The sequence below is a fragment of the Neolamprologus brichardi genome, chromosome 18, assembly GCF_056152115.1.
Source record: "Neolamprologus brichardi isolate AB-2024 chromosome 18, ASM5615211v1, whole genome shotgun sequence".
NCBI lineage: Eukaryota > Metazoa > Chordata > Actinopteri > Cichliformes > Cichlidae > Neolamprologus > Neolamprologus brichardi.
The window spans coordinates 18,695,299-18,712,797 of NC_142121.1; the positions used below are offsets into that span (position 1 = coordinate 18,695,299).

The 17,499-nt window shown below is 38.8% G+C and overlaps 1 protein-coding gene across 1 annotated transcript; it reads left to right on the forward strand.

Moving 5' to 3' along the window:
• The first annotated feature begins 3,009 nt into the window (after positions 1 to 3,009).
• gjc2 (gap junction protein gamma 2) lies at positions 3,010 to 16,335 on the forward strand. The gene is made up of 3 exons (XM_006786328.2): positions 3,010 to 3,100; positions 11,826 to 11,955; positions 14,060 to 16,335. The coding sequence occupies exon 3, from the start codon at positions 14,089 to 14,091 to the stop codon at positions 15,343 to 15,345; it is 1,257 nt and encodes a 418-aa protein (XP_006786391.1). The 5' UTR covers positions 3,010 to 3,100; positions 11,826 to 11,955; positions 14,060 to 14,088; the 3' UTR covers positions 15,346 to 16,335.
• The last annotated feature ends 1,164 nt before the right edge of the window (positions 16,336 to 17,499 follow it).

Consider the following 17,499-nt stretch of genomic DNA (forward strand, 5'->3'; position numbering starts at 1 on the left):
CAGGTCTCATTTAGAAACTCAAAAGTGCCTCAATAGTTTGAAGAAAGGAGAGGTTAACTTCACTCTCACACTATGTTTTACAAGCTCCTTGAGGGTTAAAATATTTAGTGTTATTTATTGCTGAGCACACACATCAGAGATCTGCTTGCCATATGCTCTGTTTTGGTGTTTAGATCTATTTCATAATTATCAAAGCAAAGCAAGGAGGTTCAGATTTCTGATGCAGTTCTCACATCAGGAGCACATTTCCCAATCCATGTTAGTCCTTCTCTTTGGGTCTCACTATTGTTTTACACCTATTTCACATTGTAATCTAAGGAGTTTGGAAAGAAAAGCGTCTAGACTACACAGACCTGGCTGACTGAGAACCTTCACGGACCTATTTCACATTGTTTTTTATTTATCTATTACACCTTAATTTCAAACAAAACGTCTGCTGAGATTAACATCTCTTAAACTAAGCTTAGCATCAACACATATACACATAAAACAAAAAGTAAAGCAAATCAGAAGGACCAAGTAACAGCTGCCAAGTAACCAAGTAAATTAATCACAGAGACATCACAAAGTCCAGCTTTTGAATAGCAGTTGCAGTCCTACTTTGTAAGAGGTTTGAACTCTCCCAGGGACACAAAAGCATTCAGCTTTACACAGAATTTACACAGGCAAGAAAAGAGATCACCCAGTAAGACTTTATACATAAATAATTTATGCTATTTAGTCTAAATGTAGGGCAAAAAACCATATCATAAAGTACACAGTAATGTCTACAGGACAAAACATTTGAATTGAAAAAGAAAAAAGCTGACACATTTGCTGTCACAAGCTTTAGGTATGAACAGAAATATCATATTATAAACATGTTATATTTTAGAAACAGGTAGAAATGGAGGCCACAGTTCTGCAAGCCTGACTGCTCATCACTGCTTTTGTGTCCTTTTGAAGTTTAGGGTCTGGCTGCTGGACTGGGGTCAGCATGCAAGCATGGTTCTCATCTACATTTGTGTTAGGATACTGTTTGTGCAGATGCTTGCAAAGACCAAAGTTGTGTTAACAGTAAAATGTAAGTTGTTTCTGTCTTGAACACAGATTTTTTCCTTTCTTTCCGCTCAGAGTGCAGATGACTGTACAGCCGTTGAAATGCATTTCAAATAAATGACATAAATGACATAAATGACATAAATGTATCTGTAATGTAATTACTGAATTTAATACAATAACAGATTACATTACTGCAATACTGTGTAACTGTGTACTATGTGATTACACCATGATCAGGAATAGCCAAGTAAATCTAATCACTATTATGACAAAAAAGCAGGGCCCTATCGGATGGTTTTAAAGAAGCTGTGCCAATGATTCCACACCAATCAATAATTTGATCCTTCCTTTGCCCATGTTTCACATCTGCATTAATTTGTATGAACTGTGGCTTAGTAGTTCTTACCCAACCTCAGGGTTAATGTACTCCTAGTGCTGGTCCCAAGCCTAGATAAATGGGAGAATTGCACATGTAAATCCACCCGATCTGGCAACTAGTTGGGAAATAGGTAAGCAGCTGCCACCAGGTTTTAGTTCTTGTTTAACCTTTCTGACAAAAAAAAGACAAAAAGAAAAGCTACAGAGGAGGAATTAACATGAGGCACATATATATTTCAAAGTATTATTGTTATTAAAGCTCAGGATATTTACATACTTAATCACATTTTTTTCTGCTTAAAACAACACAAAGTGATAAGTGTTATCTGCAGAGATAATCCGATTACTTTTTTCAAGTAACGAGTAAAGTAAGGGATTACTATTGCAAAAACGGTAATTAGATTACCGTTACTTTCCCGTAAGCATGCTGCGATACTGCGTTACTAAAACCGTGATTTTTTTGCGACAGTGTCTCATGTCAATGACGTAAGCGAGTGTGACGTTCGTGACAACAGCTGTGTGCAGATCAACAATGGATAATATATCGAGTGCGGAGAGAGTATGAGCGTGCAGCGTTTAAAGCGTGGAAGTACTAACCTTACTTTGAGTTTAATTCCGTAAAAAGTGACAAAAATATTAGAGTCCACTGTTCACTGCGTGGGAAGATAACTTATTTTTACAGCGAAAAAAAACCCCTAAACTTCCAAGCAAGCACCGAGTGCGCTACGACGGGAATGTGAAATTCGCAGAGAAACTCCCGGATTCTTCCACTGACATAAAGGCTGCGACACACCTGCACCAGGGCAAACATCTGCCTGCCCCACTCCTGCTCAACTCCTGCTCAACAGATAAAGCAACAGGACTTTGATTTTATTTATTTTCTGCTGTGTTTTACTTGCTTCTATTTGAAAGAGTGGATGTAAACACAAAAAACTATTTTATTTTATGTGCTGTGCTTAAACAAATTTCTTCCAGTCAGAGAATGTTGCATATAATTAAATTTTTTGCTTGATGCATAAAGTTAAAATATTAAAACTAATAAAACAAGTTTTAAAAAGAGACTTTTTCATTTGATTACATTTTATATGAAGGATTATGCAGAAAAAGTAGAATTGGGCTGAAGGATCTATCGCTTTATTACCTATTCAGGTTGTAAATCATGTTTTTAAAAAGTAACTAAGAAACTAAGTAACTAATTACTTTTTAAAAAGTAATCAGTAAAGTAACAGGATTACTTTTGGGGGGAAGTAATCAGTAATTAGTTACTGATTACTTTTTTCAAGTAACTTGACTAACACTGGTTATCTGCTGTTTTAATCAGCAGATAATAATAATTTAGGGAAGTAATCTCACTCATGCACCTACAAATATTTCTTAGGTTTAATGTTAACTGATAAATCTCTCAGTAAGTTTAATAGGCCTGTTCCTGGAAACAAAATAAACTGTTGGTGGTCATGGCAATAGAGGCACATGAGCCGGGAACAATGGGGCCTTTGGCAGGATGCTGCTTTCCTGAGTGTCCTGCCTGTACTTGGTGGTGAGGGGTTTTGGATAAAAAGGACCCTATTGTCTTGCTCATCCTTCTTCTGAGCTTTAGCAATGAAAGGATGCTTCTGGATGCCTGCCCAGTGTGCGTTACTATAAATTCTAAATACACTTTCTTCTTTACCCACATGGACAGGTAGGTGCAAGTCTTTTATTGTCCTATTGTCTTTTATTGATTATGCTGAACATTATTTTTAAAGCTTAAAAATTAATTTATGCGTCAGTAGACGGGAAATCAGTGAGTGCCTCCCATTGATCCCCTCGGAATAAGTCAATTCTTTTTTTCTTTTTTGTACTTTATAGCTTTTTTTGGCTTCATTAAATAGGAGACAGGGAAAAAGACACGCTGTGGAAGAGAGCCAAAGATGAATAATAACTACTGATCACCAGACATTGGCAAAGTGGTGACACATCTGAATAACTTGCAGTTATGCATAATTGTTTGAACTGGTGATCTGGGATTCTGCAGTTTTTTTAGAAAATGCTTTAAGTGACCTTCTCAACTTGTTCACAACAAGTTTTCCTTCTTATGTCTTTGCTGAGTTCATTGTGTCCCATTGTTCTGAGTATTAGTCAATCGAGTGAATGTTATCAAATTAATCATAACCAAGAGAAAAAACATCCGCTGGCCTTCTCAAGTTAAAAGACGTTGTAGAAAATTAGTTCCTTCACCTATTGTGAAGGATCAGGTGATAAGTTGGGGCCTGATAATTCAAAATCTTGTATGTGAGGAGAAGGGCTTCAAGCTTCTATTGGGCAGTAACCTTCATGATAGTTCTCCAGTTTTCTTGAAGGATTTTAAAAGCTCTTCTTTGGGTGTTGGCTGTTTGTTCTATCCTCTGGCAGGATGATTGTACACTTCTTAAATAATAATACTGATAATGTTTTGGGGAGGACAGTCCATGACTGATAGTTTTCCATTGTGTGTTTTTCTGTCCTTGTATGCGTTACTGGATTGGTAGTGTTTGAGATCATTGTGATGCTGAAAAATAAAGCTGTTGTCAGTTAAATGCTTGCATACATGGTGGATCAAAATCTGATGGTATCTTTTTGGGCTCATAATTCCATCATTTTTTTTACAAGATCCACAACACCACCGTAGTGTTAGACTTTTTGTCTCTACTTTACGGTAACATATTTGCGTCACTGTTGCCAGCGTCATACCGTGACGCCGTGTTATGGTAAGTTACCGAACTTCAGGATGATACAGTTTTTTGCTGTTGTGCTATAATAGTCTTGGAAAAGTTGTGCACTGTAGCCTCTTTTACGGTGATAGTGACGCCAGTGAGATACCGTTATGCCTTTTGTCATAAATTACATCGGCAAAGTAACATCATACTGTGGTTAAGAAATTGGTACACTACCGTTTATTCACGCTGTCACTGTTACCACGCTTCAAGGTAATAAACTACCATATATTTACTTTGGCTGAAATGGAACCAAAGGCTGAACTATATTTTACCAATGACTGTAGACAGTGCTGTTGTACTTCTCTGCTGGCCTCCTCTTTACACTGATTTTCAATACTGAAATGGTCTCACTTCCACCAAGATTATTTCTTTTTGAGGTGTCAGTGAACAACTGATGGACCGACTGCAGGGCTAGATGCATCTCTCAGGTCCTGTGTCCGAGCTTTGCTGGATCTCTTCCTTTTTCTTTAAGACATTACTTTCAGATACTCTTCATCTGCTATAGTTTTCTAGGCCTGCCACTTGTTCTTTTGTCCTCCACACATCCAATTTCCTCTGATTTTTAGGAACACACTATGAAAAGTACTGAGATGTGACAAGTTTGCACATTGGGAATCACTTGTCGATGGAAAAATACTATTTTATACCAGGTGAATTACCTTATCTCTTTTTATATTTGATATATTCAACAAAAGAAATGGGATAAAAATATGTGTTTTGCAAAAGGCTACTAATAACAAAGTGCCTAAAGATACAATTTAAAATGGAGTCTCATTACATTTTCTGTTTATGTGTAGACACAACACCGTTCATCCCTGCTTCAGGTATCTTTTTATGCTTGAAGGCTTCATTGGTGAGTGTTAAATGGCTTTAATGACCCCAGAAAGTTTGGCTCCTTAAAAGTAAAATATGAAGATGATGAGAGAGATGAGATAGTCTTTATTTGTCAACTGCAGTTGCCCACAATCGAGATGACAGACCTTACCAACCGTACATACAATACACACACATCACATTGGGGAGACAGGTCAGGGGGAAAAAAAACCCATTGAAATGTGTAACACAAAAGGATAATCCAGGAATGCACAGATATCAACACACCATAACACAATAAAACACAGACAAGCAACATGGGGGAATATTCCAGTGTGTACAGCTGGATCTGGGACCGCTGCAATCTTCAATGGCGCCTCCGGCTGATCCGCTGTCCATGGGAGGTAAGCATGGGAGGAGGCGTTCGATTCGGGGGAGGGTTGGTGATAGTATCCGTATCACTGTACATGTTTCGTGCGTGTGTGTGTGTCAATCTGTTATCATGGGAAGAATTTGTTGTTCCAGTCCGCTTCGACCCTGGCAGGCCTTCAGCTGGCCCCAGTGGGATAGCGGCATGAGTAAAGATGGTGAATGTTTGAGTTAGTGCGAACAACTGCATCCAATTTTTATAGTTGGTCTAATGTCCGTCACTGGTTACCAATTCTCTCAATTCCCTTAATTCCTGTTCTTCTTCTCCAAGATCTTATCCATATTGTGTTCAATAACACAGTCTTACTCACAGCCTTGCCCATTGTCTATCATGTCGGCCAGCTTTATTGGATTTTGAACAGCTGTAGCCGCTTCTTGTTCTTCGACAAGCCAGGTCCGAGCCAGCTCCGATCAGCCAGGACTCTGTTATCGTGGTTCCGAATTGGTAGATGTCATTCAATTTCCTCCACCGAGAGTGTCACCAGACACACGACGCAACCGACCATCGAGTATCCGGCAGCAACCGTCCCCGCAGGACAATCGGGCTCTCCCAAGCCCAGGAGGATGTCAATTTTGTTACGGGACCAGTTGATCAAATCCATAATTCTTTAGGTATTAGACAACAAGACTGAGAAACTATTTGAGGGTTAGAGTTAGACGAGACTAGACAAAGACATAGAAGCAGCAGCAGGGAAGATAAGGGAGGGAGAGAGTGAAAGATGAGCCAAAGAGAAATGAGACATGACTCAAAACTTTTTCACAGTACTGTTACTTCAATATTTTGTGCTATATTGCAGTTCCTACTTTTCTTAAACAGAAACACTGAACAACAAGAAAAAAACAATAGTGCAGAAATGTGGGGAGTTTCTCAGGAAAGCAATGTGTGAAAGCCTGAAAAAGCACGCAGTCATGCCTAACAACCTCGCTCTAAATCTAAATGTTGATTGCTAGGCAGTCTCTGCAGGGATTTCCATCTGAAGTTTTTGTGCCATGTTAACATAGACTGTGATAGAAAATAATAACATCAATTTCAACTGTTCTGCAAGTTATTTTTATTGTTTGCACACACTTTCAAAGTTCTTAGAAAAACAGGGCTGCTAGTATTCCACCTAATCAAAGCCTAAATAGGTCAGTCACCTGTTTGCCTTAGGTTGTGCAACAGTCAAACACCTTTTAAATGTCTGTTAAGAGTTCAACAGGAGTCAAACTTGGTGTGTTTTAAACGAGTACATGCTTGCCATCTAGTGGCTAATAATGGCAATGCCAGAAGGATAAAATGAAGAAGATTTAACACATGTAGTTGTTCAAATCTAAAAAAAATATTATTATATATACTACTGTACACTTAACATGCATTCAGTGGTATAATAAATAGCTGCATGAATAGTTGCATATTTACTTGGTAACAATCACAGTGACCTTGAAGGTTAATATTCTCCGGAGTAGATTAACTTTTCTTATCACAAGATTAAGACTTTAATTGTTATATGTGTTAAGTACTATAGTACTATACAATGTAATCATAGGTGGAGTTATGATCTGAACTGATTGTATTAATTTACAACATTAGAAGATTAAAGATTTTTTTTAAAAAAGTATCTTGCTGTTATCTGAGGATGTCCTGCAGCGTTGCTATCAGTGTCTGGAGTTCACTCAGTTAGAGAAAGGCAACTGCACTAAGATGCCCAGAAGAAGGAAGGAGCTGCCTTAACATACCCTTGATAGTGCAAATGAACCCTGACTAGGTCTGCTGCTCCTTTGAGCTTGCCCCAGCTCATTCCTTGACATAGACATTTAAGACAAGATAACGTCAAAGATCAAGGCCTCACAGCTCTGCAAGCAAAGCGCTGTTATTTCAATTCTTTCTTTTTGATGGCTAGTTGTGAGTTGGATTGTATTGCTCTGATGGAAAACCTAATCAGAAAGTCATCATATGAATAACGGTGGTCAAGTTACACAGTGAATGCCGTTATGTTTATACATTGAATTTTACAATATTAGTCAAAGCTTTTATGTTGCTACCATATTTTTATAACATTTTGAAAACTTTTAAAATTTCTCTAAAATTCGGTTATCTTTCAGAATTTAACACTGAAACTCTATATTAGGTTATAGCTTACAAACAGACCTATGAGCTCATGCCCATGGAGGAGGTATCTGTCAATACTTCCTCAACAGTATCAGTCAGAATAAACACACATGATCACCTAATTGGTCGTTACACAAATCAAGGTTAAGTTCAAGGTCATATTTCACAAGAATCTCTGCTCCTCCCAGGGCACTGGCCAGATTTTCGTGAAACCTGCACTCAGTAATCACCCAGTGTGTTTTCATCCAAACTGTGCCTGAGATAAAGTTCAAGGTCAAGGTCATTTTATGGATACTAACCTGTGAACTGTGAGGGATTGTGAACTGGATAACTTACGATTTCATTACTTTTCTTGTTTAAGACGGCAAATTTTCTTCTGCTTTCTAAATTTTTCAGCATCTTTTCAGCTGCTTTCTTTTCTTCTATAGGGCTCTATAGCTCTTTTGGTTAACAAAGATTACTTTGTGTTAAGGTGTGTTACTCACTTTCAAATATAACTAGACAACTGGTTCCATGCAAATATTTTTATTTAAAGTCAAATCAAATGACATATCTGAGAAGATTTAACTAAAAACATTGCATAATTCATCCGTGTCACATTCACCACAGCCATACAGTCAGTTCTATAGGTGAGAATAGTTCAATATTATAAACTACCTAATGAGACAACTACTAATGCGTTAATTTTTAACTGGCAATGAAGGCTGCCCTGATATAGCTCTGAAGTTTACATAATAATAATGTTTTAATCTTCCCCCTATAGATCAATGGGAGTGTGGATATATTATCCCTGTTAGTAATAGAGCTTTTTAAAATCCCTGTGACTGCCATATTTGCTGCAGTGTTGCACGCTATTTGTCATATTTATCTTTAAGTGAATATGGACGTGCATGAAGACGAGAGCTTTTACCTGCATGTCGGACTCTTAATGTTTTATTTTCTCTGTTCATTTAACACATTCAAAAATAATAACCCAGTCGACACTTTAATATTGAAACTAAACAAATATGAACTTTCAGTTCCTTTGTCAGCGTAATGTAATGCACACTCAATACGAGTTGCTTTGCTCATGTGTGGGGGACGCAGAGCCCTGTCTGAGGGAAGTTGTTGGCATCCTCCTCAAGGCTTTTCATGCAGTCGCTTCAGTGGAGTCCAGCCTTAGTGAAACTGGCACGGGACGCACTCACCCCGGGGGTAGGAGATGCTCAGCTGAGAAACTGGGAGAAAAATGAACAAATGCGATGGGACTGCCACCACTCTCAGGCTGCCTGTGGGACACCCCTTCACAGCCTGGTAAGAGTAGTTTAATGATAGTGGTAGCAGAGGATCAGAGAGGAGGAGTCCAAGAGCCAAGTTGCATGTTTTTGCTCGGGTGTCTTGTGTCACTCTTTTCTCCCAGAGGGTGGGACACATCCAAGTCACATGGTGGAGCTTGATCTGTTACATAAACACAGACCTTCACAGCCCCCAGTCTACTCGCATCAACTTTGTTCAGTAAATACATGCGGATAAACCTGTTGTGATGTCATCAGCGGCGTCCAAGGACAGTTGTTGAGATGTTCGCTCCTCCATGCTGCATCATTCAGCAGTCACTATGCCACAAAACTTAAAAGCTTACAGTGACCTCTTAAGACGTAACCGTCTGCGACTCAAAACTTACATTTATTTGGTTGGAATATTGATGCATGAAGTATAAGTATACAGTATACATGAACCAGGGGCTATGAAAATGGTTATGAAATGGTTTATATAGTGAGTATTCAATTCAGTGTATTTTTACAACCTTTTTTTTTAATCTGGTAAATTCATGAGACATTCCAGTGTCTTTTTTCTCTTTATTTTAAGGGATCTGTTTAACATATAACAATAAATATAACCTTAATGAATATTAAACACCCTCTTTTGGCTGTTAGATGTGGCCAGTCCTTGTAACAACAGCAAAGTCAAACAATGTCTTACAGGGGAATACTGTAATATTTTCCTGGCTCAGGGCAGTCCAATCAATACTTATCAACATGAACTTCAGTTTCCCAAAGCTAGAACAGTCTGACTTGTCCAAGGACACAACGACTGTGTATTCAAAGCTAAACAGCCAATGGGTTGACTCTATGGGTTGTTTTTATTCAGTACGTTTAAGCATCTCATGCATTTAAATGCACGCATTTTAAAGCTGAGTTTTTATTGTTTGTCACTGCCACTATCAATTTTCATATCATGTCAATTTTTTCTTAATCTTCTGCTGTAAAAACAGTAATCCTGCCAACAGTTATTTATAAATAAAATGAAAAAGGCAATGCTCAGGCATACATTTTTGATTACATAAGGTGTTTTAGTAGATAATGGTTCTAATATCTTGACTGAATACATCTGCATATTAATCTCTTCTAATATTCTGAGTGCTTCCTTCGCTCAGAATGTTATGATACCAGAGTGATAAATGCAGTTCACATCAACAGTGAGCAATTTATACAACTGTTGAGGAACATAAACTCTAACTGACTTCACTTTTAAGTCACACAAATGTTCACTTCTCAGCTATCTTCACTGGACCATCTGTGTCTTCTGGATGATGGAAGGACTTTAGAGGGAGAGCAGTGCGTTACAACTTAAAAACACGTGCTTAATGGTCCCTTAGGGAAAGCACATGTCCAAACGCCAAATGCTCAAGCCCTTCCAGAAGCATCCCCTATCTTCTTTTCCTCACTGCTGCACCAGTGGTGCTTGCTACACCGCATCTCCTCAGTCAAATGGAGAGGCGAGACTTGAAGGCGAGGCCTCTGGAGGAAGGCTCCTACAGGCCCAGATGGCTAGCACTCAAAGATTTATTAAGACCACAAATGACTCAAAAAGAATGAGATTTTAATGCAGACTTCTTTTTTACTGCTATTGTTTTAATCTGGGCATTTATTTCTGTTGGCTTCCTGCGCTCATAATATTGCAACAGTGTTTAAAGACACTGGATATCAAGAATTTTGCATCATTTCTGAGTTGAAACTGTGATTTGATTGATGGTGGACTTGCTGATGTTGTTGAACGTTATTCTCTGCTTTATAGCTGTATACAGATCATAATTAAAGAGTTATTGGGGATCTGGTGAAAGTAACTTTATAATAATATGGCCAACGTGACAATGACCAGGCACATTTCATTAATGCAAGCCAGACACTAACCAGTTTATCTGTCTTCTATTAAAAGTAGTCGAGTTTAAATCTCTTTCAAAACTTGATGGCAAGGTCTGGCACACAGAAGAAAGCGATGGAGAAATTCCTACTTCTAATCTTCCACGAATCGCTTCATCATCTGTATTTTGGTGTTTCATTTCTGAAGCAATTAATGTAATGCACGTGTATGTGTGTGAGATTTCTGTTTATATAGCACAAGTCTTTTCATCATGATAAAATAAAGGCCATTACATCTCTTTAGTAACAATGCATGCCGGTGCACTTCACAGACCAAGGTGAAAGCTTTAAGTATAAACACCAAGTTGGGAAAAGACGTGCAGCCGCAGCAAAGACTGCGACCTGTCCACTGCTTCTATCTGGCCATCTGCCTGGACAGAAGATCTAAATATTATGACACTTGATATAACTGAGCATACCTGCTGGTTACATTCTAGCGGATCTGTATTGAGGCAAGGTGGCTTATATCTAAGTGACACTGCTGTCCTTACACTTACTTGCCTCCCCAAAGTTGTTTTTTCATGACCGTCACCCACTGTAAACTGTTATGTAATTGATAATAGAGAGGTTGCCAGTCTGCATTTATTTTTTGTTGATATGCTTGTATGTGGCAGAAAGAGTGGGATAGAGGAAAATGTAGTGATGTCTTAAATGATCTTTTGAGAGAACTAAAACTGTTTATCAGTCATTAAAATATAAAGGTGCTAGAAGCTGAGGTGCTTACTGTATGTTGTCGGAAACAGAACGCGATAAAGACGATGACAAAGGGAGAAAAAGTAGAGAAAGAGAGAGAGAGAGTGATACTTCCATCATCTGTGTTACAAATGTTGCACACGAGCGTTGGGGGGAGGTTGACTGTGTTGAGATTAACGTCCTCCCTCAGCTGGGTGTTCGTTTCAATCTGCAGTACCATATCCTCAAGTCTGAACCCTTGGATGAGGGTCAGTTGCCAGAGGAGGATTTTTTCTTCTCTGCCTCTCTGTTTTTTTTATACTTCCTTCTTGGGCAGGAGGCTGGTGTAATAGAAACCAGACACAGGCTAGAATGTGAGGCATTCACAGCGGCGAGACTTCACTTCTTAACAGAGTGAAAAACGGGATGAAAAGAAATTCCATTTCCACAGGTTTAGTCATTTTTCTTATTTTTTTGTGATTCTGGAAGTGATCAGTAAGACGGAGAAGGCCAGGACATTAGGATGGAAGTGGTATTCCATGGATCAGACTGTGGAGGGGATATCTAGAGAGGGCAAAGGAGACCTTCAGGATGGGGAAAACATGTGCAACTTTTCCAGGTGAGTTGTTTCTAGACGACTTTCTTTTCTAGTCTAAACCAACTAGATATTTTAGTATTTGTTCAACTACAGTCTTGCATCATGGCAGCATGGATGTGTTTGCGTGGACGTGTTTCTGAAAACAAACCTTGCTGAAAGACATTTTAACGCTACTGCAGCAGTCTTTCAAATATCAAACACTGACAAATGCAAAGCAACTAAATGGAAAGATGTGTAGCAGTTGTTTTATATTGTACAGTGCAAAAAATATGTCCCAATCCAAGAGGAAGCTCGTCACTAAAAATATTTTACGATACTACTCTAATTTAGCCAGAGTTCCCTTTCATAATATGGTTTTATGTAAAACATTATTGTCAAGATGCATAAACCACACATTTTAAATATTTTGTGTAACGTCCTATATAACTACCTCTAACTGCTTCACTAAATACCTCCCTGTTATTTACACAATAAACAGATTCTGGGACATTTGACAAAAAATATGGCAGCTCTTCCTCTTTTTAATGATTTGGAAAAATATTACAGCATTAAATTAAATTAAATTAAATATCCAACCTTAATTTTTACATGTAATTAATAAGAATAGTTACTCTACTACTACTGTAGGCCAATTTATATTAATCCTAAAAAATATCCTAAGAAAATCTATCAGGTTCCACAGACATTTAAAACTCAGGGGGCACATTGGGCTGAAATTGCTGCAGCTCTGCAATACAAACAAAACTGATATTAAATTAAAAATGGTTTTCAAAGCACATCAGCAGCGAGCGTAAATGTATATGAGTTGTTATAAGAATAAGGTTGATGTTAAGCTACACAGCAAATTCATTGCATCCTACATGAAACAGCCCTTCTGTCATGCCATCCTGGGGCAGAAGTGAACTGCCCACCATAGGTGCCATCTGCCTCCATGACGCCGTAGCCCTCCCCAGCGTCAGCAGTGCTGGATCTGCAGGGGAGGCCTCGTGGCAGAGCAACAAGCCTCTCCTGTTCTCTCAGATGGCAGCAGAGATGGCACATCACACGCCAGGGAATGCAGTGTTGCATTCATGAGATCACCGTGAACCATGAATGAAGGGACAGAAGTACTACGCTGTTTCCCTCCATTACAGTTGCCTCACTGAGTCAGTTGTGATGCAGGCTATGAGAAGAGTATGACACTGTGAGATCTCATTTCTGTGTAGGATCATTGGCGTGGAGTTTTAAAACAAAGCTTGCAGTATGTTTTTGAAGAGGCGCTCTTCGGTTTCCGAACTGGCTCGAGTTCTTTTCTTGTAGCAATCGGTTTTGTTCTGTCTAATCAAATGATTGATGGCGCGTTTGTTTGTTTGGCTGATGGAATGCTTTCTTTTTGTCTTTTAATCTTCCCTGAGCTATTTTGTACTATTTCAACCATGTCAAAAACTATTCCAGGATGTCCTAATGACTTTACCCTATGCATCAACACAAGGCTTTGTTTATTTGTGGCTGTGCAATCACTTGAAAAGAGAAATATCCTTTACAAAAAGAAGTAGCCAAGTGAGCTGGTCACACATCCATAATGTATGTTTCAGCAAGTATGCTTGCAAAGTGACTGTTTAAGTCTGAGATAGCAACAAAATCAGTGAAACACCTTTATCATAAAATTAAAATTCATTTGCAATAACTGCCTTTCTCTTGAAAAATGACGCCACACTTTTCAGCAAAAACTTCACTAACAGAAAATATTTTAAGACTATAATTTGGTCTTAAGTTTAAGGAAACTCAGATGCTTTGCTGTTCAGGGACTGTAAATTACTTCTGGGTTTGTTTTCTTGTCATCGTCTTCCTGGGATCTAAAAAGCTGTGGGATTTTTTTTTAATGCCATTTTTGTATATTTTTGGTAATTGTATCTTTATACAGAAGAGTAAAAAAAAAAAGATTAATTTAATTGTCACTTAAAACCATTTTAGTTAGAGAACACCACACAATGAATACAATGGGTTGATTAGTCAAAGACTAGAGTTCATTACAGTTCTGACAGTTTGCTAAAATGTAAAATGTTCACATCATCAGTCCAAAACATCTCTTGAATAGTTCCTTACTTACATTTAATTATTACTTATCTTATTTTCTTTTTAACAGATTCTAGTTGAAAAGCTTCTTAGAGCAACATGAGCTGGAGCTTTCTCACTCGCCTCCTGGAAGAGATCCACAACCACTCCACCTTCGTGGGGAAAGTGTGGCTGACTGTGCTCATCATCTTTCGCATTGTGCTCACAGCAGTCGGAGGTGAGTCCATCTACTCGGACGAGCAGACCAAGTTCACCTGCAACACCAAGCAACCAGGTTGTGACAACGTATGCTATGACGCATTCGCTCCCCTCTCGCATGTTCGCTTCTGGGTCTTCCAGATTATCATGATCTCCACTCCCTCTGTCATGTACATGGGTTATGCCATCCACAAGATTGCCCGAAGTTCAGAGGAGGAGCGCAGGAAGCAGCAAAGACTTCGCAAAAAGCCACCTCCTCACTTGAGATGGAGAGAGAGCCACCATCTGCAGGAAGTCTTAGAGGAGGAGGAAGATGACGATGCAGAGCCAATGATCTATGAGGATACACTGGAGGTGCAGGAGGCCAAACCTGAACCAGTAAGCAGTACTAGCAAAGACCCACCAAAATATGATGGCCGCAGAAAAATAATGCAAGAAGGCCTGATGAGAATCTATGTCCTCCAACTCATGTCAAGAGCTATTTTTGAAATTGCTTTCCTTGCTGGACAGTACCTCCTTTATGGTTTTCGAGTTAATCCTTCGTATGTATGCAACAGGGTGCCCTGCCCACACAGAGTGGACTGTTTCATCTCCAGGCCCACAGAAAAAACAATCTTCCTCCTAATTATGTATGTGGTAAGCTGTCTTTGTCTCGTGCTAAATGTCTGTGAGATGCTTCACTTGGGGATTGGCACTTTTCGGGATACTCTTCGCATGAAGAGGAACCGTGGCCAGCGGATGTCATACGGCTACCCATTCTCCCGTAACATCCCAGCATCCCCTCCAGGGTACAATCTTGTGATGAAGACAGAAAAGCCTAGCAGGATCCCCAACAGCCTCATCACACATGAGCAGAATATGGCCAATGTGGCCCAGGAGCAGCAGTGCACCAGCCCAGATGAGAATATCCCCTCTGATCTTGCAAGTCTGCACCGGCATCTACGGGTGGCACAAGAGCAGCTTGATATGGCTTTTCAAACCTACCAAACCAAAAACAACCAACAAACCTCCAGAACCAGTAGTCCTGTGTCGGGAGGCACTATGGCTGAGCAGAATCGAGTTAATACAGTCCAAGAGAAACAAGGAGCAAGACCCAAGTCAGCCACAGAGAAGGCTGCATCCATTGTAAAAAATGGGAAGACTTCTGTCTGGATCTAGTGATAAATTTCCTTTAGTAGATAACAGTGAAAACTATCAAATCCCCAGAATTTCAAAGTGACCCAGGTGGAGTATGTGTTTGTGTGAGATACAACTTTGGACAATAACAAGTGAAATTTCAGTCTCACTATTTTAAAGAAGTACAAAGTAGGAAGACAATTTGGGGGAATAAAAAATAAACATGAAGGAATTATTAACTCCAGTATCATAAATCTTCTTTGTTACTGTAGCGTGTCATATTGTGCTTGCCATAGATTTTGGTTATAGGCTAACAAATGCTTGCTCAGTTTATTCATCTACTTCCAATTAAAATGTCAAAGCATAAACAGACTGCTTCAAGCTAATTACCATGACTGATTTGAAGAAATTTTACTTTGAAAGGACACAACTGGATCTAAACCTGAAAATGCAGTCTAAGACACTGTACACATGCACAATGGCTCATTCTGAAGAATGATGAATGTTATTATTATTAGAAAGATGCATTTTAAAATTAGAAATATTTCTGGATGTAGTATGGATGAGTGTCCCCTCAAGAAAATTAAATGCAAACTGTTTGACACTGAAGGCTTTAAATCTTCTTAGTGTCATCGCCAATCAATGTGTCCCAAAGCCTTGCAGCGTCACATTTGAACAGAAAGAGGTAAGTAAATAGAAAATACACTAAATACTGATTTTATGCAATCTAAAGTAGATGATGCATGCTTTGCAGCTGGGAACATACAGCATAGACATAGGCTATAGTAAAAATCCTGTCCTTAGCTATTCAATAAGCTCCTAAGTCTTGGCATGTTAAATGAGATTATTACCTTTTTTTCTGTTTCTATAATTGCTTTCATAATAATGGTTAATCCTGCCTTCGCTGTTTTCATACAACAAAGTGCCTCAAACCTTAAAAGACTGTTCAAGTATTTTATTTATGAAACAAAAATAAACTTGTTTGAAACCTCAGATTTCTGTCTTTACAGCAGCACTCTGCTTTTGTCTCACTGTGCTAATAAAGAAAGTGTTTCTAAAAGTGCAAACGCTTTAAAGTTGTTTCTTTGATTGAAGTCTGACTAAAAATTAGAGCATTGAAGAAAGTTAGGATGTTACTGCAGGTACTTCTCTATCACTTCTGACCATCTGCCGGTTGAGCCTTATCTTAAAATGGGGTCATATCTTTGCTGTCATTGCACCAGGACTTTGGAATTTCTCCCAAGTGGCCTCAGACAAGCATCGACTCTGAACCTTTTTAAACCTAAGCTGAAGAGATACCTTTGTTGTTTGTTTGTTTAGCTTTTAGATATTCTTACTTAAGTAAATAAGTAAGTAAATTCACTTACTTACTGACATAGTTTAATTTCTATTTGTGCTCATATGAATCTGGGCAAACTGCATTCAAATAAAATAAAGGCTATTTCTCCTTTTTATGTAATCAATGCCAAACCTTAAGCTCTACAGGCTGTGCATATGCATCTATTAAGGTACATATAGGAAATTTTCAGGCTATTTCTCATTCCATTTGCCCCAAATAATATTAGTTGCCCTACATTTAATTATTTCAAACATTTAATCTGTTGTCTTATAAAATCACAGCTAATGAAAGATCAACATCACAATGTGGGAGCTGGCTACTCCGCTGACTTACAGATTCACAGCACCACGATAGTATTAAAACAAGAACATTCACAGAGCGTTACTCCCCCTGAAGGCCAAGGCCTAGACCACAGGTGTCAAACTCCAGGCCTCGAGGGTGTCCTGCAGGTTTTAGATGTGTCCTTGATCCAACACAGGTGATTTAAATGGCTAAATTACCTCCTCAACATGTCTTGAAGTTCTCCAGAGGCTGAAAATGAACTGATCACTTGATTCAGGTGTGTTGACCCAGAGTGAGATCTAAAACCTGCAGGACACCGCCCTCGAGGCCTGGAGTTCGACACCCCTGGCCTAAACTAAAACTTTGATGTTTTTATTACAAACTGGTATCAGCCTGTTATGGTGTCATTCTACAGAGGGTTGTACAGCTCTCTCCATGCCCTTTCATATGCTATATTACTCAATATGGTTTCTTTACATTTTATTGTCAATTTTGATCTTGAGCACTATCTGTCATATGTTTAGCCAACCTAGGTACTCATGTCCCTCAAGGCCTAGTATATTGTGGAGTTTGAA

Bases quoted from the DNA above. Each gene is read 5' to 3' on its own strand.
- gjc2 (XM_006786328.2), top strand. From the start codon at position 14,089: ATGAGCTGGAGCTTTCTCACTCGCCTCCTGGAAGAGATCCACAACCAC.